The following is a 23,198-nucleotide window of genomic DNA, read 5'->3' on the forward strand; positions in this document are numbered from 1 at the left end:
ACTTAAGATGATCCTGCAAACATACAAACTGTCATGGACTGCTCCTTCCCCATAAGTCACGTGGTACAGCCCACCACGTGCGGGGGATCCACATGTGTATTGTTTATCTGTTTGGTAACCATGCCCCCCTGGGATTGTACCAACATTTACAGGCTTTGTCATGTGTTGCCGTGTCTATTTAAACCCCTGTCCGTGTGTGCTTCCTTTGTTGGTCATTGTCGCAATGTAAGTCATTTAACGTTAACATCCGTCATTGTAACTATTTGCAATAGTCGTAACGTCTAGCTTTGTGTGATCACCTTTGTTAGTGTGTACTTTGTTAAATGTTAAAATGTATAATCATGTTCACTGTCAATGTCTGTGAGTGCCTGCTGAGTAGTGTGTGTTTCATCTTAATAAATGACTCACATGAACGAGGCGGTCTGTGCGTCCTGCCCCGTGTCCTGCGGCGTTACAGAATGACTAACCACCACAGGACATCTACTTCCCCGTCACGAAACGGACCTCCTAGTGGACAGTTCTTATGCACATCCCAACCTGCAGCTTGGATCCCAGGAGATTGGGGAGAGTAGCACGACCTAAGACCACGGAAACTCTGGAGTGGGAGAGGAACACCCCCTGGAATATTTTAGGGGGGCTTAGGGCGATGGAGTCGATGAGATCTACACCCAGAGATGCTAGAGCCCAAGTTTTTCGCCTCCACGGACCCACTAGGAAGAGGACTGCAGGGGTCTGCCCAAAGTTCCGGAGGGGGAGTTACTCTGGGGTGCTCATAGAGTAGCAGGATTAAAGAGGACCATTAAGGGAGGCTGTACATATGGAACCAGGGCAAACGTGCACCCCTGCGTGTCCAATGGGCCCAAGGACACATGAACAGTGCCTGTGGTGTTAGCAGGTGCTATAGCACAGCACCTTGTATGTATGTTGATTGGAGCTAATGTTTATGTGTATTTGCACCTCATGTGTGTTCTTAGGCACGTCACGTTGTGGGAAGCATACCGGAAGGACCCGAGAGTGGCAGGCACTCTGCCTTTCTTCCTCGTTCGATGAGGTCTCCCAGATGGGAGGTTCTTGGCCCGCCTTGTGTAGGGTGGGTACCGGGCAATGCCGTGCGTTGTCTGTGTGTTTGCATGGCGGCCTGGACTTCGCTATCCTGGAAGGAGAAGCGTCGGGAACTGTGCCCCCAGGGAGGGGTCATCTTCAAGGAATGCTTCCTCCACACTATTCACTTGGAGCATATCGGAATACCCTGAAAGAGGCAGGGACGCTGCCTTTCTCCCTTGTGTATGGAGGTCTCCCCAGTTGGTGGTTCCTGGCCTGCCTTGTATTAGGTGGGCACTAGGCTTATCCATGCTGTGTCTATCTGTGTGTATGTGCACGGCAGTCTGGGATTCGCAGTCCCAGAGGTGGACGCTTCTGGAGCCGCAACCCTTGGTAGGGGGTTCTGTCATGGACTGCTCCTTCCCCTTAAGTCACGTGGTACGGCCTGCCGCGTGCAGGGGATCCACATGTGTATTGTTTATGTTTTGTAACCACGCCCCCCTGGGATTGCACACACGTGTACAGGCTTTGTCAAGTGTTGCTGTGTCTATTTAAACCCTTGTCTGTGTGTGCTTCCTTTGTTGGTCATTGTTGCTATGTAAGTCATTTAACGTTAACATCCACCATTGTAACTATTTGCGATAGCTGTAACGTTTGTGTTTGTGTGATCACCTTTGTTAGTGTTTACTTTGTTAAATGGTAAAATGTATAATCATGTTCACTGTCAACATTTGTGAGTGCCTGTTGTGTAGGGTGTGTTTCATGTTAATAAATGTCTCACATGAACGAGGAAGTCTGTGCGTCCTGCCCCGTGCCCTGCGGCACTCGGGCAGGCAGCGTTACACAAACACTGTAAGATATTGTGACGCAAGGAGGCTAAGCAGGATGAGACGCAGGAAACAGATTGATACGTTTATTTACAAAAAACAGAGAATGTAGCACTCAGGCACATGTAAGGTTAAACACCAACAACATTCACAATTAAACACGAGACTTATATACATGTACAATAACAATACAAAATGAGGAAGAGGTCTGAAACACGGGGAGGGCGTGGCCATATGGACAAACACACACACAGGGAGACATCTGGGATTCACCTACATAAACTTGATTTAACTGATTGTCATAACTTTGCAGGGAGACGCAAGGTCTACCTAAAAACATTGGAGGGAAAATAGCTGTCTAATGAGCTACTCAGCAACAAAAATAAAATAAAATACACTTAAAAACCATCTATTACTAAAAACATTATGGAACTCTAATATCTACATTGCCACATGAAATCAGCAATGCAGCTTAGTTGCACACATTGTTTAGCTAGAATACAAACATAGCATTTAAGTTCTGTTTTACAACAGAAATCACATAGATCAGTTTATTAGCTACACTAAAACTGCATACAATCTGATTCCCATTGCTATTGCCTATATTATAATTGGCAGCAGTGTAACCATGGCAAATATCTTTTCTTCCACACAAACACCGCACCAAGACTGGAGAAAAAAATTGAATCACCATGTTGTTCAGCTCTCTCATGACAGTAAAGTACACTTCATCTTGGTCTCAGTGCTGTCTGCACAGCTTTACTATTGTTCAACAATCGACCGAAAGAAACCAATCGTGCTATCTAACCTTTATGGCAATAAGTTGACAAACAATTACAGGCTAATTACTGTTGTGCCCATGAACCTAATATCACTCCAGAGCTTTACCTAATCATTAACACATGTAAGAGATTGTCATTCTCAGCCTGTTACTCTTAAAGGTGTAGGCTACCAAATTATAAAGGTCCTACAACTCTAACAATTAAACAGGTCCTAAAGTCCTGACAGTTGCATAAACATTATACAACATAAGGACCACACATCTTAAATGCTCAAGAAGAGTGTGCAAAGCAAGAACAGTCAATTTCATTTAGAACTATTTAAAGCACTTGATTGCAGCTATTTGCTCCAAATACTGCTACAAAATATCAGATTAAGGATCTCAATATTTTTATCTATATTATTAGTTTTATTAGGGTATACACATGCATTTATTCCTCAAGACTTCTTCTGACTTTTCCACATGTAGCTGAAACCCACCACCTGCAGAATTACAACTCCATTTACAACTAAGTTTACAACTTGTTTCTCTAAATGAAGACCTCCTGCTGCTGATCGGTTTTACATATTGAGGAAAAAGTGCCAGTTGTCATGCTCTCAGTTTGATCTTTGTGCTTAAGATGCTTAGTATTCTTGGTATAAGCCCTTCTCTGTTCTTATATTTGTTTCCTGCCTGAAATTTCACACCATTAAAACACCAGCCTGGCCTCTCTGCTTTCTATCACTGTAATGGGTATGATAAAATGAGGGTTACCAGGGATACCACAGCTCAGATCTTAGACCCCACAGAGATCAGAGGTGTGCATGAGCACAGAGGAAGCTAACAGCAGAGCACCCAGGAGACAGCTAAAGCCTACACCGAATGAAAACATTATTACTTCCTGTTTACAGAATACAAAACATAGAGCTGGTTATTGGGCAATGGTAGCTCAGTAGTTCAAGTCCCACCAAAAGGTTGTCATTGTTGGGCCTCTGAGCAAGGCACCTAACCCTCAATTGCTCAAGTTGTATTCAGTCAAATTTGTAAGATGCTTTGGAAAAAACTGTCAGGTAAAAGTAAATTATGCTGCATGGCACTATGTTGCACAAAAGTGCTCTGCCTTGCTAATTAAGGTTTTTTAGTTTTTTGTTGGTTTTGTAAAAGCTTTGGAACTGAGCTAAAGGAACAATAGGGCTCTAAACTAAATCTGAACATGGACTCCCCTCCTCACAGATGTAGTTGCAGGGGGCTGTTCTGCCCAGGGTGTCTTTCACCATCCAGCCTCTGACTTTTTTCACATCACTTAGTACCTTTAGTGCAGCTTCAAATAGAACAGAAGCATTTCAGCCTTCTGCTCAGATAGCAGTAACTGCAATAATGGCAAAGTAAACCTTGAGTCCATATGGAACTAGTGCTCCCCCTTTTCTGTCAGGCTTATAACAAAATGCAAACAGGACTAATAATTATTGCATTAACTGGAGGAAGCTAATGGAACATGTTTGACGCCACATGGGCATATGGCTGTTTTGACGTGTGTGTGTCTGAATTGTTGTGAGTCGGCAGTGAGGTGGCATGCTGACAGGCCAATCATTGAGTGGGCTAAACGTCACTGTATTACTCTCTGACTCATGCCTGGTCTTTTCCTACTTGCTCTTTCAGAACCTCCCACTATTGGATTATGCATGGCATTAGCAGAGATGCCTTTTATGTGATAATTTTGCAAGCAGCTGTGGCTTTCATAGTGAATATTGACAAACTTGAGTCCTGTATTGGTGAAAACATGGTTGAGATTTTTTTTATCTCAGTGTATGCTAGCTGTGAGTATTTCTGGTAATCCTCAGTAAAGTAAGCAGCATGTGCTGGTTTATCATTCTTGTTAATATAATTTTTAGCAGTCTCTTTATAATTTCAATGGTTAATGCTTACTCTTTCTGTCTTTCTCTTTTTTCTCTCTCCCCAGTTTGTGGCTTTTGCTTCATTGTTCTTCATCATGGTCTCCATCACCACCTTCTGCCTGGAGACCCACGAGGCCTTCAACACCATCATCAACAAAACAGACACATTACGGAATGACAGCCTAACAGAGTTGGCCCCACAGTACGAGATAGAGACAGACCCTGCCCTCACCTACGTGGAGGGTGTCTGTGTTCTTTGGTTCACTTTTGAGTTCCTTGTTAGAGTGACCTTTAGTCCTGATAAGTTGGAGTTTGTTAAAAGTGTCCTAAACATCATCGACTTTGTAGCCATCCTGCCCTTCTACCTGGAAGTAGGTTTGAGCGGCCTCTCATCCAAAGCAGCAAAGGATGTGTTAGGGTTCCTGAGGGTAGTGCGGTTTGTGCGGATCCTCCGAATATTTAAGCTGACTCGTCACTTTGTTGGACTGAGGGTTCTGGGGCATACCCTACGGGCCAGTGTCAATGAGTTTTTCCTCCTCATCATTTTCCTTGCCCTAGGAGTCCTCATCTTTGCCACAATGATCTACTATGCTGAGCGGATTGGCGCTAACCCCAACGATCCAACGGCCAGCGACCACACCATGTTCAAGAACATTCCCATTGGGTTTTGGTGGGCAGTGGTCACCATGACAACATTAGGCTATGGGGACATGTACCCACAGACGTGGTCAGGCATGTTGGTTGGGGCATTGTGTGCCCTGGCAGGCGTACTCACAATAGCTATGCCTGTACCTGTCATTGTCAATAACTTTGGCATGTATTACTCTCTGGCCATGGCCAAGCAGAAGCTGCCCAAGAAGCGGAAGAAGCACATCCCACAGGCAGTGCAGACTGGCTCACCATCCTATTGCAGGACTGACCTGAGCACAACCTGCAACAGCACCCAGGGCAATCTGTGTCTGGGTCAGAACCGGGGCCTGGAGCACCATAAATCAGGTGAAAAGCATAGAGGAGAGGAGGGATCCCTCTGCATGGTCTGGCATGTGTTGGGGTGTGAGACAGCAGTGTTAAAAAATATGTGTAGGCTATTGGATGTTTTATTACCAGTATAGTGTTCCTTGTGCAGCTCTCTGGTGGAGCTTACATTGAATTTGTTTGTGTTTCATAACATTTTCTAAATATTTGGGGACACAGTAGTGAGATTTATGATACAGCTAGCTTGTTTTCAGCAAGGAAAAGCTCCTCTTTTTATTGCATGATAGTGCCTGATACTTCATGAAGCAAGAGCCACACCTTAAGCAAATAACAGGATGAATTTGGGCGAGAGAGAGAGAGAAATAGAGAGAGAGCGAGAGAGAGAGTGTGTGTGTGTGTGTGTGTGTGTGTGTGTGTGTGTGTGTGTATTTATGTGTCTGTGTCTGTGTTTGTGTGAAGTGATCCTTAGGAGATTTGAGGCTATGGATAATTTTGGCTGAGGTGCTTTCTGTCCTGTCACAGATCTGAGAAGGCGTAGCTGTATCCCTGTCTGGCACTTGACTAGAAGTGAACGTAAGCATGTGTTCTGGCAGCATCGGTAGGGCTCGAAGGAACACAGGGGGGTGTGTAGAAGAGGCACGACTTCATGGTAATTTCTGATATGTTGATGGTGAGCCACAGGAGATAATCAGTTTGATGAGTCGCATCAGAGAGAGAACAACACATTAATTAGGATATACACAGCTTGAAACTAAACTAAATACTGTATAGCTAAACGAAACACAGTTTTTAAACAAATAATTAACACTGTTTGGCAAACTGAATCATGTTAAAATACCTTGGATGCAGGATCTTTTTTTCAGTTTCTTGCTGGCTCTCTCATGAAATTTCAATCCATTCACATTTCAGTCCACTTTATGATTAAAGCATTGCAGGAGCTAATGCAAGGCTATTGTCTCATGATGGCTTGTAAAATTAATTGATTTTGAACTCTTACTGTCATGTTAACACTGAAAATAAAATCAAGGAATTCTGTTTTCCACCAAAGTTTTTAATTTTGCCCAGTGAATTGAATTAGCACTCTATGTCGTCTGTGCTAAACTACTGTATTAGTGGAGCAGACATAAGGCTTATACAACCTGAAACATTATACACAATAAGCATATATTTTAAACAGCTTGACTCAAGTTGACTCATTGATTGGTGAAATGGTGAAATCATAAAATACCATGTCATTAGGATACATAGCTCATCAGTGTACATTTTTTGATTTGTTAACGGTAAGTGCTGGAGTATTCAAGTATGACCCAGGTTTGACCCAATACACTGTTATTTTTAGTGCACTGCTGTAGAGTATGCATGCTAATGTTAGGTTTACAGCCATGGTACTCTGTTATACCTATCTAAGTGTGCTGCTTTGGTCTGAGTTAATGGCAAAAAGTTGGTCCATACCAATTACAATACAGTACTGCAGTGCCACTATTACATTCACCAATGGCACAAACTAATTCAACATAACAGTATAAAAAAGTTATTCATTCTATCATCTTTAATTACAATTCAATGCCCTCTACTAACCTAGATTCATACAAAGTGAGGAAAGTATTAAAATTATGTGAACTGATTTATTGTTCCAAATCAGAATGCCCTAGTAAAGTGCTATATAAAATTCCTCTGTATTAGTAAAACGTACAAGACTTACACTGACCAGTGATGCTTTTACACTTCACTGACATCTATGGCCAAACAAAAGGTTATGAACAGTGATATTACTATTATATTTTTTATTATATTTGTCATTTTGCTTACAGTTCTCACTATTTTGTCAAGTGTTTTATCTAAAAGTTACTATCTCTTTCCAGATGTCAGAAATGATTCCTGTTTAGCCATAGCTGCAATTGGTTGGTATCATTGCTACTGCAGGTGGACATTGTTTATTATCAGTTTTCATCTGTGTTGAAACACCTCACTTAGCAGCATCCTCCGTGTGACCTCTCCCACCTTCAGCTGATCCTTCAACTGTTCTTTCTTACTGAGTTCTCCTCACCTTTCCCTTGCCTCTAGTGTTATCTACAGACTGCAGTGCCGGAAGTGACCTCACACTGTCCCCAAAGGAGCGGGTGCCTATGCAGTACATGAGTGGGCGGGAGCATGACGGACACAGTGGAGGGACCTGCTTCCTCCTGGCTGCCAGTGATTACACCTGCACTACAGAGACGGCCCTCTGTAAAACAGGTGTGCCTCTCAGAGGCCATCCCAAACCTTCTAGTCCTTGCCTGTGCTTCCCTGTGCTTGGGATTTCTATAGTCTGACTTAGAACCTGGGAGCAGTGCCTGAACATCATTGTCATAGTCATCATCATTTACTTTTTTTTCACTGTCACTCATTTTGTATTGTCTCATGTCTCTTTTGATCACCGATTCATCCATTTTACTCCCAAAAGTATAGAACTGCAGTGGGCCATAAATCACATCTTTAAACTTTTTATCATTAATTTGCTTTGCCTTGATACAGTTCTGCTATCAGGAATGAGCTATCAAATCTAATGTAATGTTGTGTATTACATTACCACCCAGTAGGATGTGAAAACATTTGTGGCCTATTAACATGGGTCTTATCATTTGTACTGTTAAGGCCTTTTGATGTAAGCCAATTGCAAGGTGAGTGCACATCAGCAGAAATGAAAGCAACCAGAAGTCTTTCAATATCAGCAACACACAGCAGTGCTAGGTGACAGGCAGCATAATATCATGCAAAAAATCAAAGCACTGCAGGCAATGAGAGTCAGCATGCAGGTGGTACCGAAAAACAGAAGATAAATGTTATTGACAACAACAGCATATACAATAAACAAGTCATCTTGAGAACAACTGAAAGGTTTAGGGCCCTCTTTTATTCTTATTCTTATCTCCTCATCTCATAGTGAGGTTAGAATCCTCCAATCATATCCCTTTCTCTCATCTTTCTTGCCTTTTCTCTTCTACATGCTTAGGGAATACTCCATTCTATCACAATAGTGGCTGAATCATCACTTTTCTCCTACGATTATCTTTGATCCAACTATGAGGTAATTAAAAAAAAATTAAACAAGACCCATTTACTTATTGCCTGATGGCAAGACCTCAAAGCTTATCAGCTGATCTCCTCAGCTTAGTGAATTTACTGCTTTTTAACCAGTTGTACATATTATCCTGAAAAGCATATTTGTAACTTTTCCAGTAAAACATGATGAATGACTATCAAAAGCTTTTCAAAGATCTATGAAAGCACTACAAGTAAATAAATTTTTTTTCAAGGTAATTTTGTCAATCAGGTGAAGGAAAGCCATATAAGTGGAGTGACTTTTACAAAAACCATACTGGTGTTTATAAAGAATTGAATTAGTCTAGATGAAAAAAAATTAGTCTAGAAGTAGAAAAAAATCCTTTTATGCATTATTTTTCTAATATCTTATAAAAATGTGGTAAAATAGTTATGGGTCTATAATTATAAAAACATGGACCTTCTGTTTTAAACTTAAGAATAAATCCTCTGGCAAAATGCCTGTTTTCAAAGACATAGAGAAAATGTGAGCAAGTGGCTGCATTATTTCTTGCTTCACCTAATCTACTTGACAGTAAATGCAGAAATTATCATGATCAGCTGAATATGTTAACTGTCACGTGTTTCTGTAGGTTTAAAAGAAGAATACTAGGGAAATAAGTTGTAATAAAATTATAGAAATATTGATAGCTAATTTATGAGCAATATTTATAAACAATAATTAATATGCTATATCAGATAGATCATTTAAAGAATTTTCAGTAAAACATAATGGGTGGGCATGTCTTCGGGGGGGGGGGGGGGGGCAGTAAAACATAATGGGTGAACATGTCTTCAGTCATATTTTGAAAGCCAGAGCTATAATCAGGTCTTGATTTGAGGAGGGATGTGAGGAGTTGCCAATCGCCCAGTAAAAAAAAAACACATGGATACATCCACCCCCTTGTAAAACATATTTCCCTTTCCATCCTCTTTGGATTAATATTAATGTGATGTCTTATCATTATTTTAATTCTAACCATATGTGTGATTTACATATCAAGCTTCCTTGGCCAAATCAGTAATTCTTCATGTCAAACAAGTCGAGATGATTCTGTAAAATTACCAGCTTTCTCTTTTCACTGGTAATTCAGTAGAGGGTGGAGAGTTTGATGCAGATCATGGATCTGCCTTGGATGATGCTAGAAATACAGGAAAATCTATGCACTTTCTTCAAGATGAAAAACAGAAATCAGCATTAACCACTAAAAGATATGAAACAACACTCGTGAAACTGAAAAATAATACATTACACCATCAGCTGCATCATCATGACAAGAACTTCTAAGCTAATTTAGTGAGACATTACTGCTAGCAGTGTGGCTAATTCTACATTACATCTGTGCATTTAGGCTCAGAGACAGGGCTTGCAGCTGACCTTATGGTAAATGATGACAGCAGAGCCATTGCTGGCTTAAATGGAACTATGGGGTAAATAAACAAAACTGTGTCTTAAAATGCATGTATTTAAGACTTAAATGTTCACTTTCAAAACTGGCTGTGACAGCTAATAATCATTCAAACCGTGAGCTTCTTTGGCTTATGCAGGGAGATTCTGCACAGCTAGCAGAAACTGGCATCTGACAAAGTGGAGGAGCTTGCTTTGTGCTTTCCTATAAATAAGCGGAGCCAAATATTAAGAAAATCCTCAATACGCATATAAATCATTTTTGAAGATATTCATATTAAAATCACCTAAAATAACCTAATGAGGAGATCTTGGGTAGGTGGATGGACAGAAAGTTTGCTGTACTTCAAAATATCCAGTGCCACCTCTCTCTTGAGCTGTCTTCATTCCTTCTTTTTCAGACAACTCCAGGGAAATCCTTACTGGCTACATTTCCATTCAAGTGATATAGGTAAAGGAAACGGAAACTGTTGGTAAAATTCTAACATAATAGACTTTTTCAAACTATCTTTGTCCTGGTTTCATTACTGTTCCTGGACCAAGTTTTAAATGAGACTTTAAAATGATTAAATTCCTATTAAGTTATTTCTAGATTCAGTTTGATAAACTAGCTTTGACTGATCATTGGTCCTCCTGTTTGAAGAATCAACTATGATCTTTACACAAGTTTTGAAAATTTTTGCTGTTGTACAAAGTTCTGTAAAAAATTGTATTGCTGGTCCAACAATTGGTGCTATTGTTCCATGGTAACATATTCCTCCGTAATGTTGTTAGAAGCTTTAGGTGGTGTGATTTAATCATCCAACTTCAAGGTCTGCTAGTACCAAAGGTGAACAGGATAAAGCTAGAAACATTCACAAGATACCTGTAATATCCACAATTTTGATTTAAATGTTGATTTGATTCATCTTAGTTCAATCACTAACAAAAACTGAAAATTCTGGGCAGGTTTCCTCAGAGTATTATTAGATAAAAGAAGAGCCAAAAACCGCCATAAGACACCAAGGCCCAAAGTTAAGCAGAATAAAGCCAGAAAACAACAACAACAACAAAACTGGTACATCCACAGTTCTGATTTAAATAATTGATTTGTTTCTTCTTAATTCAAGCAGCAAACAAACTCTGAGCAGGATTCCTCAGATTATTTTTATAGAAATAATATTTACTGGTGAATAATGATCAAGAAAATAAATGACACTTCTGCTTGTAAATGATGATGAGCACAGTTGTGTAGTGATGACTGTTGGAAAGTTTCAGGTTGTTAGCATTTTGATCAGTGGACTCCGCTAAAAAACACACTGCTCTGCCTGGGTTAGGGGTTTGGCATGTTAATGAGGTTGTTAATGTTGCATTCTCTTGTGTCTGAATAATACAAGTAATCTCAGAGCCTAGACAGCTTGGCAGGTAACACCCTGCCTCCAGTGATCTCACCATACCAAAATTATCCCTGTACAATCTGATGGTGTTGTTTCACCAACCCACCAGTGACCTGAGGCCAAATGACTACTGAATATTGACATGTTTTAAAGACTTCTTGTATGGACAGACCTTAGTCCCTTCCTGTTGCCATAGTTTGTTTTGTCCGTTCAACTTATTTATGCATATATGGACCTACCACCCTACTGAATGGTATTGAATGTTAGAACATAGTATATGTACTATATTATAGTTGGGTAAAGTTATTGAATTCTTGGTCTAGTAACCTTGGTGGTGTACTCTTGGAGTACTTCTCAGGGAGATCATATGTAAATAAATATTTGGATATGATAAAACTAACTTATACATGATATTACATTACTGTACATATATCTGTAACTTCTGTCAATTTCAACTGATGTTTTTATATTCATTAGTTTTCAGTTTCAGTCTTGACGGACATGCTGTGAAGATACTTAACTTGAAGATTCTTGAAAATACTAGAAAATAAAAGCTGGTTCAAAATAGACAGCATCCCTCCATACTAGACATTTTCAAGAACTTCCCTTTGTGTGTTTGCATTTGTGCATTATGGCACTGCATGCCTGATGTATGGTTGTTGTTGTGGTTGTTGTTGTTACATGTGAGTGTCTGGAGGAGTCAGTCATGTAGCGTGCCCGCTACCCTCATTTTTTACATGAATTTGGTCTGATTGCACTAACACTGCCTCTGCCTATCCATTCCTATGGAGACATGATGCTGGTAATATATTACACAGCAGTAGGCAATATTTTGCCTTAAACAGGAGGAACGGCCCACTCGCGCCTGGCAGGTAACACTCTCACACTGTGTTGTCACTCTGGAAAAGGCATATGTTATGCAATATGTAGCCAAGGGGTAAATCAATTATTTAAATTTAGCTGAACAGTCTTTTAAGAACCTGTTGATATATGTTTTGAACATAATGAATGAGTTGTTTGTAAACATTTGTACAAGACTCTTGTAATAAAATTTGATATATTTGTAATGAGGCAGGAAGGGCCAGATGTGTGTATCAGTTAATAGTTTATTATAGAGGGTAAATCCAAAAATGGTAGTCAAAAAAAGACAGAGAGAAACAATCCTGAAGTACAAAGGGGCAATTCAAAGACAAGGTCGAGTAAAAGCAAACCGGTCAAAACACAGAGAGTATAGGAAACAATGAATAATGTTCAGTACACTCACAGGAACAGAGACAATAATTTGCAAAGAAGCAGCTAACCTACAGGAATTAAATAGAACTAAACACAGGTGTTTAACATTAGAACTCAGGGAATGATAATCTCCCCAGAGGATTCTGGGGAATGTAGTGAAGTGCTTCAGCATTAGTCTCATTGATCAGGGCTGCTGGACAGGAGGCCTACATAACAATATTTGAATGAAATAATTTAATTTTAATGATGAAAGAGAATCACTTCAATGTGGCAGCTAGGATTCCATGGTTATGCTTATTTAGTATCATTAATAACCATGTAAGAGACAAGTCATAACAGTGAATCACTGTCTGCTAACTTATGGTCAAAAATGTGTACATAATAACATTATCAGTTACAACTGTCTCAGCAATTTTTGGAGTGCCTCTTATGGAAACAGAAAGATTGCTTAGCAACTAGCATGATCAGATCATGCTCATGTATTTCTAGCATAAACTACATTTCCCACAATGCATCCATGCCATGTTTAATATGTCACCTGTTGTATTACTGTCACTTAACCCATACATTAACAAACACTGGTCAAATCTGACAAGTATGCTTTCACACTGCATAAGTTTATTTTAAATTTTGACAATGCTGTGTATATTCTAAACAAATCCATATGTCATTAATGAAAATAGACAAATATGCTATTCATGTTAAAGCTATATTTTGACCAGGCATCTTTTTAAGCAAATAATGCATTGGAAAAATGGGAATTATAATGTACTGTATCTTAATGCATAGGATGTTGTTGGGTTTGCAGCTACCATGAAACCTCTGACTGAGATACAGCTAATAACTGCCAGAAGTGGGGAAAGAGGGGCCAGCACAGATTCAGATGGATTTGACGACTTGGACTGGACAGTGTGGAACAGAATAACCCTGTGATTGGACAGTCTGGAATAGAATAACCCTGTGATTGGACAGTTTCAACATTAAACACTCTGACTGGATGGTCTGCATTGAAATGTTTGCAGGATTTAACAGTTCTGGGCTGTGGGAATTTCACTTTGTTGCAGAAACTGAAGCCAGCTGGGGGAAAAAAAGAAAAGCTAGTGAACTCTTAATTCACTCTTCTTCTTCTTCTTCTGAAGCCAGATATTTGTTAAATCATTGCATTTATACAGAGGAACACACTCACATTCTCCTACCCCAGGCCCTACTAACTACTGTCCCACTCTAGTTGTGTGCTTTGTCTCTGTGCCCACAGAAGGTAGCACGTTCACAAGTCCCCCACACACACCACCTTCAACACCACCCTCACCGTGGCCTCCATCTTTGCAATAAGCATATCAAGATGTGTAGAAGCACCATGTGTTTGAAAATGGAGTATTAGTGTATGAATTACTCATATTTAAGAGTAGAAACAGAGTAAGACTAAAATGCTGATTAATAAATGTGACTTTGTCATTAATGCTTTTAATCTTTTGTAGTATTTATGGTGGATTTGTTGTTATGTGCGTGTAGCGAATGTGTGTGTTTGTGTGCGTGTGTGTGTGTATGTGCGCATTCGTGTATGGGGTGATGAGATTAATTTGAACACTTGAACCTCCTCTCATGCCATTTCCTAGAAAATCTTCAAGTGCAAAAGTCCGATGTGATGTGCAATAACATAAAGAGAAACAGCACCGACTCACACTGTGATTTCAGTTCTGTATGGCACATGCAGGCACAGCACTGCTGAAAAAACACACTGCTGAAGCACCATGCTGCAGGCATTGACACTCGAATTAAGATCTTCATTTAGATTTAACCATGAAGAGATTAAAGATGTCACATATGCGTGCATGCGTATGTGTGTGCAAATGTGTCGACATATGTGCGTATGTGTTTCTTTCCAACTACTGAAACTGAGGATGATTACCTGTGCTGTGTTATCTGCTGCTTTAAGAAGTCAGGGCACCATTTTGATTTATGACAAAAATGTAAAAGCATTTATTTTTTAATCTAGAACCTGTAGTTTTGTGTTTCTTGTAGATTATATAGTCATGATACTGTAATTGTGTGCTGTATGTCCACTCTGTATAGAGTGTGAAATTGATGTATATTTTTCATATTTTCAATCTGTATTGTAGAAAGATTTGTTAACGTTTTGTAGTGCATGCTGACCCACAGTCAACCTGTAAAGAAAAACTCGACCTGAATAATGTGCATAGTTCAATGCAGTGTGAGATAGTCACATAAACACTTTATCTTGATAACATTTATAGCATGCAGCTTCTTTATTCTGTGCATGATTATGACAAAGTTTACAGGTCATGTAAAATGACAGCCTTAAATATATAAAAGAAACATAGGAAATAGGTTTTTAAAAAGCAATAGCATGTTCAACTATTGTAGTAATAGTTAAGCTACACTGAGGTAATTATATTTAGGAGTTTATGTACAGTGCTTAGATATTTTAGTCTGTTTGCATGTGATGTCTATATCCAGAAAATCAGCTTCCCACCATTCCTTTTCATCCAGACCATCTTCACACACTGTAGAAACCATTGCCGTGGTGGAGAAATGTAAACAGCGGAGATGAGCCTGTTATTTGGCAGCAGACATTCCCACCCCCTACCAGTGCCTGTATCCATAACAACCACCAGGGAATAGCTAGATCAGTCTGACCCAGGCCGAGCATGGAGCCATTCTGATGTAGCTGAAGAAAGCATGCATATTGCATCAATGCTGGCGTCAGTCTCCTCTGGCTCTGTATGCAGTGCTGTCTGATCCAAACATGACGGCCATGTTTGAGAGAAAGCTATGTCTATACAGACCATAGAAGACAGTAAGCACACTGCTCCTTTTTTTATTTTAGGAAATATTATTCAGTTAGTCTTGTGAATTATTCAGTAATTACATTGACACCAATATAAAAAGGTATGTAGATACATGAGAGGAATGTGTAACATTCCAAGCACAAAGAGACAGAGTTGAATGTAATATAGTAGATGCAGTCTATTAGAGAACAGGGGTAGTCCAAATGACAGGGCAGTGTCCTCCACGCTGCAGACAGGAACTGATAGGGTGGCATCTTCCACGCCGGTAACAGAGACTGTCTGGGTTGCATGCTTCATGCCGGGAACAGGAATTGACTGGGGAGTGTCGCACATCGGAGGCAAGAACTGGCTGAGGGGTGTGTCTCACACTAAAGACAGGGACTGGCAGAGGGTCAGGGAGTGCAGCAGCTACTGATGGCTGGTCTGTAGACACAACGCAACTTGAGTGTCCCTGAGCGCAGTAGACACGGACTGAGCGTCCCTAAGCATGCGGGACATGGCCTGAGCGTCCCTGAGTGCACCAGACATGGCCTGAGTGTCCACAGCCTGAGCATTGTATGCCTCCTACTCAGAGGCAAGGGTATTGGGCTGAAGATCAGGAACAGGCTAGGACTCAGCCTAGCTGACAGCTGAAAGCTCTCCCCACATGAGTCTGGCTTTTGGGCTTTTCCTTTTGTTTCTTTTAGCTGGACTTGGCCTTAACCTCTATAGTCTCCAGGAAAAGTTAGTTATCTGGAGGCTGGGTGCATGTTGTCCACTGCTGACTCTTGCCATACATACCCAACAGGGCCATGACTTTCAGCGGCAGAACCAGAGTTATGGCTACGTCATTCAGTGGTAGGACCCAAGGTGCAGCTACGTTGTTCAGCTGTGGGTTCATAGGCACGGTTCAGCAGTGACAATTTCCTCTGAGGGACCCAGCCTGGACATACAACACATCGCACCCACCTGCATCGTGGGTGCACACAACAACCAGCATATGCACCCGTAGACACACACAAAAGGTGCTTCAATGCAGCGCCCGCTGGAAGCACAGGCACTGGAAGCATGTCCTTGGCCCTAGAGGACACGCAAAAGGGAACGTCCACCCCAAATCTGAACATGCTGCTCCAGACTAGGGTCCTCCTGTCACCAGCCACTCAAGGAAAACCCCTGAGGCAGTGCTCCTCCAGGGATTTGGGCAGACCCAACCAATGCTCATGGCCTATTCTCAGGAGTTCAAGAACACAGGCTACTACCTCACTAGCCAGGGACCTAGCTGGCTCCACCAAACCACCTACACCGCAGTCCCTGTAAAGCTCCTTGGCTCTCTGTGGTCTCACCTCAGCAGCTCTAGGCCCCCCCCAAGAAATTCCAGGGGTTGTTCCCCTCCTCCTCCAGTGTGGCTGCAAACACCAGTCATGGTCCTCTCCCCAGCATCCAGGCAGCAGCTTTGGATATCTCTGAGAGCACCCCCATAGGAAGTCCACTTAGCGTTGAGGGAGTAGGCGTCCTGTGGTGGTCGGTCATTCTGTAACGGCTCAAGTGCCACAGGGCAAAGAGCAGGATGTAGAGACTCCCTTGATGTAGACAGACATTTATTAAACAAACAATAAAGACAATCAGTACTCACATGCAACAACAAACAACAAACACCATGACCATGACCATGACCATGACCATGACCATGACCATGACCATGACCATGACCATGACCATGACCATGACCATGACCATGAATACATACATGAGCAATGACTGACAACTAAGCACACGCCTACAGCAGTTTAAATACAGACAGATGTAACGAGACTAAACCAGGTGCAGGTGTGTGCTAAACAACATAGGTGTGGTTATAAACGAGATAGACAATGAACTTTGATCTAGTTTGCATTAATCTTTTGAAATTTGTGTTTGAGCTTGTTGTTTAATAATGCACATGGATACTTGCACTGCTGTTAGAACCATTAACAGCAGTCTTCTGTCCTGTGGGACAGACAAAATTCTGAAGGAAAATTCTGAGAGGAAATTAATCATTGTTCACATCTCTTTACCAGACTCAGGTTGCAAAACAAAACTACAGCTGTCCTCTGTTGAGAGGGTCACTCAAATCTCATTCAGTGTAGTGGAAGAATTTATCTGCAAGGGGTGTTAAGGGCTTCATTTTCCAGCACAGTTTAAACATCATGCTCAGCTAACACAGAAACCCTCTCAATTACTCTCTAAACTAAACACATATATTTAGAGAGAATGAGAAGTGTGTGTGTGTGTGTGTGTGTGTGTGTGTGTGTGTGTGTGTGTGTGTGAGGTCATAGAGTGATAGCTATCACAGCTTAATGGCTCACAAATGGAAATCTTGTCTGAATGACTGGGGTGTATCATGGCTGTGAATTGTGTTGTGTGTAGGAAGAGTGATTCATTCTCTATGATGAATGACATTTCAGCACACATGCATTCCTTCAGTCTGCTTTTCCACACACATGAAACATGGAGGACACTCCACCCTCTCTTCCACCCATTTATCATCTCAAATACAACTGTATTCATTTTTGTGTAATTGTTCTTGGAGCAGTATGAAATCTATTGTCTATATGTGCATCAACAACAATAACAACAATAATAATAATGATAGTCAAATTTATATTGTACTTTTCAAATATTCAATTGCAAGTGTTCTAAAGTAAACAATAACCACAAAATTAAATAATTACATAAAGAAAAACAAGCTAACAAGGTGGGCACAGCCATATGGGGGGGAAAGGAAACCAAAGCAAAAACACAATGGCATGTGGTGATCATCTTGGGCGGAGGGAATACAGTAACCCCAGGGGTTACTGGAGGAGAAGCAACCTCTAGCAAACAGGGTGCATAGCGCTACACACAGAGTGCACAGGAAACAGCTGGGACTGTGTCCTCTGACGAGGGCGCATCTCTGCATCCGCGGTGAAGTATCCTTTAGCGAGCAAGGTACGTATGGCGCCCAAGGAGTGCCCACTGTTGAGGTGCAGGGCACCTGAGAATTGCTTAGAGAGGAAGCACAAGATACTTGGGGAGTGCCAAGGAGGAGAAAGTTGCCGAAGGAGCGCCAGCCGAGGAACGGCAGGGCAGGACGTAATCCACTTCCCGCGCTTCAGGTGTGCCAGCTGTGTACTCAGCACCCACACCAGGAAAGACAAAAATAAAGAGTCAGTAAAATGAACTTTGAGACTCTCCCCAGGGCCCACCAGACCACTGTGGTTCCTTAATTTTTCTCACATTCCAGTAATTTTATTAAGTACACTGAAATAGAAAATAAAGATGCAGAGTCAAGAATTAAAGAGAATAGCAGGTCCCATGTTAATTTTCAGCTCAGTGTAGCATACAAATGAGGTGTAGTCCAGAGTATGTCTAAATCACACAAAGAACATGCATTTTTATACAGTTTTCAGAAGTGATTGCATAATCGGCCCACCTCCTTTACATACTAATGTTTAAGGTCTCCGCCACTATATCCAAGCATACATTATTCAATATATGTAAACTGAGATCCATCAAGTTGAAACTTGACACAAAAAATGGTTATAACCCATTGGAAGAGTTTCCTTTTTCTTAAACAAAGATGATGTCAACTCAAACCACCAAACACCTGAAAGATAAAGAATATCTCCTGCACCGCTCTGTCCTTGGTAAGACAATGAACCTTGTTTTGCCACAGAACCTCTCAAAGTAACAAAGATGATCTTTCCCATTACAGATGACATTATTTCTCACAGGAACATTCCAGAGTGATCTGCCTTAGACTTGCACAGAGGCCTTGAAACCACCTGCATCAAAGCCTCTGCTCTGCACTTACAGACCCAAAAAGGACTGTTAAGATACCCCAAAACAATTTATTACTTCATTTATACAATTATCCAGTTCTGCTACCATTATCTCCAAATGTAAGGTGTGTATTATTTTTTTTTTAAAAGACAGTGATCTCATTCAAACCACCTGTTGTTCATCGCACTAATATTGTTTCTTTGGGTCCATCTCGTGATGTCCTGGCCTTAGTCCAAGACCTGAAACAGAGGCCTTCTGAGACCTTACACTGAAGCCTGCAGAAGCCTTTTCTCTACATAATCCAGTTTATTTTAGATCATCCACATCCTTCTGCATAAAAAATATCATTTTATTATGTCACCACAGAGGCTGTGGTCTAAGGGAGACAATTTGGCCCGAGGAGGACCCAAACTGGGAGTTCCTGGCCCCCCAAAAAACTCCAGGGGGGCTTCCCTCCTCCAGGCTCAGGGAGAACTGTCTGGAATTTACATTATCTCTTCCAAAATGTATAAAATTACTTTATCTCTCCGTTTGATTCATAAAAGAAAAAAGCATGAATATTGTCATGACATCCTTGTGATTTTGAGTGACATACATTTTTTTAGAAATAGAGGTACTGCTTACATTAATCTCCTTTTTAAATCTGATCTTACAATCCCTTTTCATGTCACCATAGAAACGACTGCGATTTCTTCTCCAAATGTGTGTCTGATGCAGAGACAGTGAAATGATTAACGCTGTGTTTATTCATGTTTGTGTGAGTATGTGGCTACATACATAAACCTTTGTGTCTACAGGTATGTGTGTATGTGTAAGTGTACAGTGTGGTACATTTTAGTTGACCTTTACATGATTATTCTAAGACAAGCATCTGAGTAGCTGCTGCTGCATAGGCATATTCATTTGTTCTGATATTAACCATGGTTTTGTGTGATATACTAAGGAAATCTAAATTAAAATTCTATATGAGGGTAATATACATGGTTTCACTAAACATATTTCATTATGTAAATACTAATTTCTCATGTGACTCTATAGAGATACACATTGCATTATGAACTTTATTTTGATATCAAATCAGTATCCAGGCAGTGCCCTGCATCCTTTCCACACCCACCAGAGCCTGTTGCTATGAAACCAGTATCTTCACTGCAGTACAAGGAGATTTTGTGTGTGTATCCACAAGGGCAGCCCTGTGGTAAACAAATACACAGTTTTTGAACCTTCAGTAACTGATGATCTTGTCTCTGTGATTAAAGGGATGAAGAATGCATGAATCAGACTTAATGATATCATACCATCTAAAACTATCTCTGCTGTATGTATATGAATCTCTGACACAAAAACTTATTTTCATCCTCACACCTACTTCAGCATGAAACCACTAAAGAGCTGTGCAATATATACTGAAATGGCTTTCTTGCTCTTTGGGGACCACACCGAGATTGATTATCAACTCTCTGTAGAGCTAACCAGTCTGTCTTGGTTCTCCGACATCGAAAATCATGAGATCTGCTATGAACAGGGTTGGCATCACAGGTCCAATTCCCAAGACTCCTCTGGTCTGTACCCTCTTAGTCCACCAAGTACTGAAGCCGGCTTCCCCCTCTCTGTGGAAGTTGACCTTATAAACTGGGCCACCCTCCACCTACAGCAGGGGAGGAGGGTCCAAGTGACCAAGATTTCAAGGGGACCTAGACTTCAGAGAAGACATGTGAAATGACATGCGTCTACCCACAGGTAAGTTGACCCTGCAGCTGACCTCAATGATCTGACTTCAGGTGGTATAAGGGCCACATACCTGGGGAGGAGCTTGTTACCTAGACCAATCATGCCGTCCTCCCAGCTGATATACAAGGGTCTCTCCTGGACAGTGATCTGATTTTCTGTTAAATGCTGCCGTGGCCTCTTGCAGATGACCATGGATTTCCCTCCCAGGTCTTCTGGCTCTCTGTGAATCATGCCTGGAGTGACCACAAGAAGGGATATTCCAGGGATACAGCAGTGGTTGGATGCCTGTGTAGTGCTCTGTGTGGAGGGGTGAGCCTGACAGCAGAGAAGCAGGAACTTGACAAGCTCCTGGTTAACACATTCCACTTGTGTGTTAGACAAGGGGGATATCTGAATGTAAAGCTCAAAACTGAGAAACAAAACATGACAACTAAACATGGAGATAACAGAGCAAGAAACTAAACAGGCTACTGGAAGGCACCAAACAAAACAGGCTAACAAGGCAGTGTGCAGAACAGATTTGGCCTCACAGGTCCTACTGCCTGAAGCATAATACAGTGACACAGAACCATGACCAGCAACATGAACTAGAAAACACATGGTATACATCCATGAAAGAATGAAAAGATGACAAGGAACACCTGACGACTATTGGGGTGGAGAATGAAAAACCAGGGGAACCAGAGATAGGGCAACTGTGACACACATTCAGCTTGAACTCCCTCCAACTGTAATGTGAATTGCACCTCCTAGACCAAGACAATGTCCTTGATCAGCCCAAATTGCTGAAAAACATGGTTGAAGAAGAGGCTGGCCATCTCACGTACTGTAGGGCGAGGCACAAACCAAATCATCTTGGAAAAGCAGTTGACAATGGTGTGGATGGTGATGTTAACATCTGAGACTGGGAGATTGATGACAAAATCTATGGAAAGGTGTGACCATGGCCTCTCTAGGACTAGCAGAGGCAGTATCTCGCTAGCAGGAGGGTTGTGAGGGAGGGTTGTTAGCAGTGGTGACATGCTCCAGGCACAGATGGCATAGGATATGTCCCCAGGGAGGTGAGAGCCCAGGTGATGAGGAATGAATGCCACTCAGGGTAGGATTGTAGGACTGGTCTCAGATGCAGAACAATATGGTCAACAATAATCAACAATATGGTCATTATCTTTGAATTAGATACCTGTAAGACAACATAGTGACTGAAATTGAGCTGGCTAGGTTAGAGACTGAGCCAGTCCTGAACACTAAAGACAAATTTACACCAAATTAATTCAGTGGAGAGGCTAATGCTCTACATTCACTTAGTCATTTGTGGTTGTGCTGTGTAATTTGATGTGTAATTTGTGGATGTAAAAGGCAGTATCCCACTGATCACCGCTAAGCACATGTAAGATGGTGAAATGTGTGCATGAGGTTAAATTTGAAAGTGACAAAAAAAGGTACAAGAAATATAGAAGATGCTTATGCAGATGTTTTAATGGTACTGGAAATCTTTATGTTGCACACAGAACTTAGCTGGAAAATACAAATAGAGCAGTCATTTATATTACAAGAAAAGAACCACTAGCACTGTGAAAAGTTAAAGACAGAGTTGGGAGATATATTCTCTAGATATAACAAAGGAAATGGAAGAGCCTTCTGAGTGGGTTCACTTTTTCTTGGGAAAAAAAGACATGCGTTGACCCAAAAGAGTTGAACTAATATGTAAAACATGAGGATTTCCAGTTGTATATGACTGGAGAAATCTTTGGTGACAGCTTGAAATAGATGCTGCTCAAATCTAGATGCCTTAGCAGGCTTTTGGCAATTTGTCTAGATAGAGCTCACCAGACTATGTACATTTAATACATTATTAGGTAGGTATTTTTAAAAATGTTTACTTTTTGGAAAGGCCTTTTCACCAAAGTTGTTCCATACTGCATATCTTTGAAGATGTCCCAGGTTCTAAAGTTACTATTGATAAGATCTTGATCTGGGACAGGGCAATCAAAGAGCAGAATTAGAAGCTGGAAATGACATTTGACGCAGACATAGAAAATGATCTGAATACCAACAAGTGCCAGTATCATGTATCATTAATCTGTTTGAAGATAAAGACTCAATATTTATTGACATGCCAAAAAATTAAGTTAGATTTTCCTTTAGTGGACTCAACATAGACAAGATTTCAACAGGGAACAATAGTTTACCTGGACTATACACTCATGATAATACAATAGGTACTATACTGGACTATACAATGAAATATACATTCAAGCATGATATATAATAGGTAAAG

General features: G+C 41.0%; 1 protein-coding gene across 3 annotated transcripts in view; it reads left to right on the plus strand.

Annotated features, from left to right (window-relative positions):
• The window catches only part of kcnc2 (potassium voltage-gated channel, Shaw-related subfamily, member 2), a 64,865-nt gene extending 50,021 nt beyond the window's left edge, over positions 1 to 14,844 (plus strand). Inside the window, exons 2-5 of one of the 3 annotated variants that reach the window (XM_035523664.1) lie at positions 4,589 to 5,519; positions 7,563 to 7,733; positions 10,389 to 10,438; positions 13,405 to 13,490. In XM_035523664.1, coding sequence (XP_035379557.1) covers positions 4,589 to 5,519; positions 7,563 to 7,733; positions 10,389 to 10,438 — 1,152 coding nt within the window. In that variant the 3' untranslated portion in view covers positions 13,405 to 13,490. Of the gene's footprint in view, positions 1 to 4,588; positions 5,520 to 6,020; positions 6,546 to 7,562; positions 7,734 to 10,388; positions 10,439 to 13,404 lie in introns of those variants that run through there. The other 2 variants (XM_027008748.2, XM_035523665.1) reach the window with 2 other exon arrangements.
• The last annotated feature ends 8,354 nt before the right edge of the window (positions 14,845 to 23,198 follow it).

Source organism: Electrophorus electricus, chromosome 2 (assembly GCF_013358815.1).
Source record: "Electrophorus electricus isolate fEleEle1 chromosome 2, fEleEle1.pri, whole genome shotgun sequence".
NCBI lineage: Eukaryota > Metazoa > Chordata > Actinopteri > Gymnotiformes > Gymnotidae > Electrophorus > Electrophorus electricus.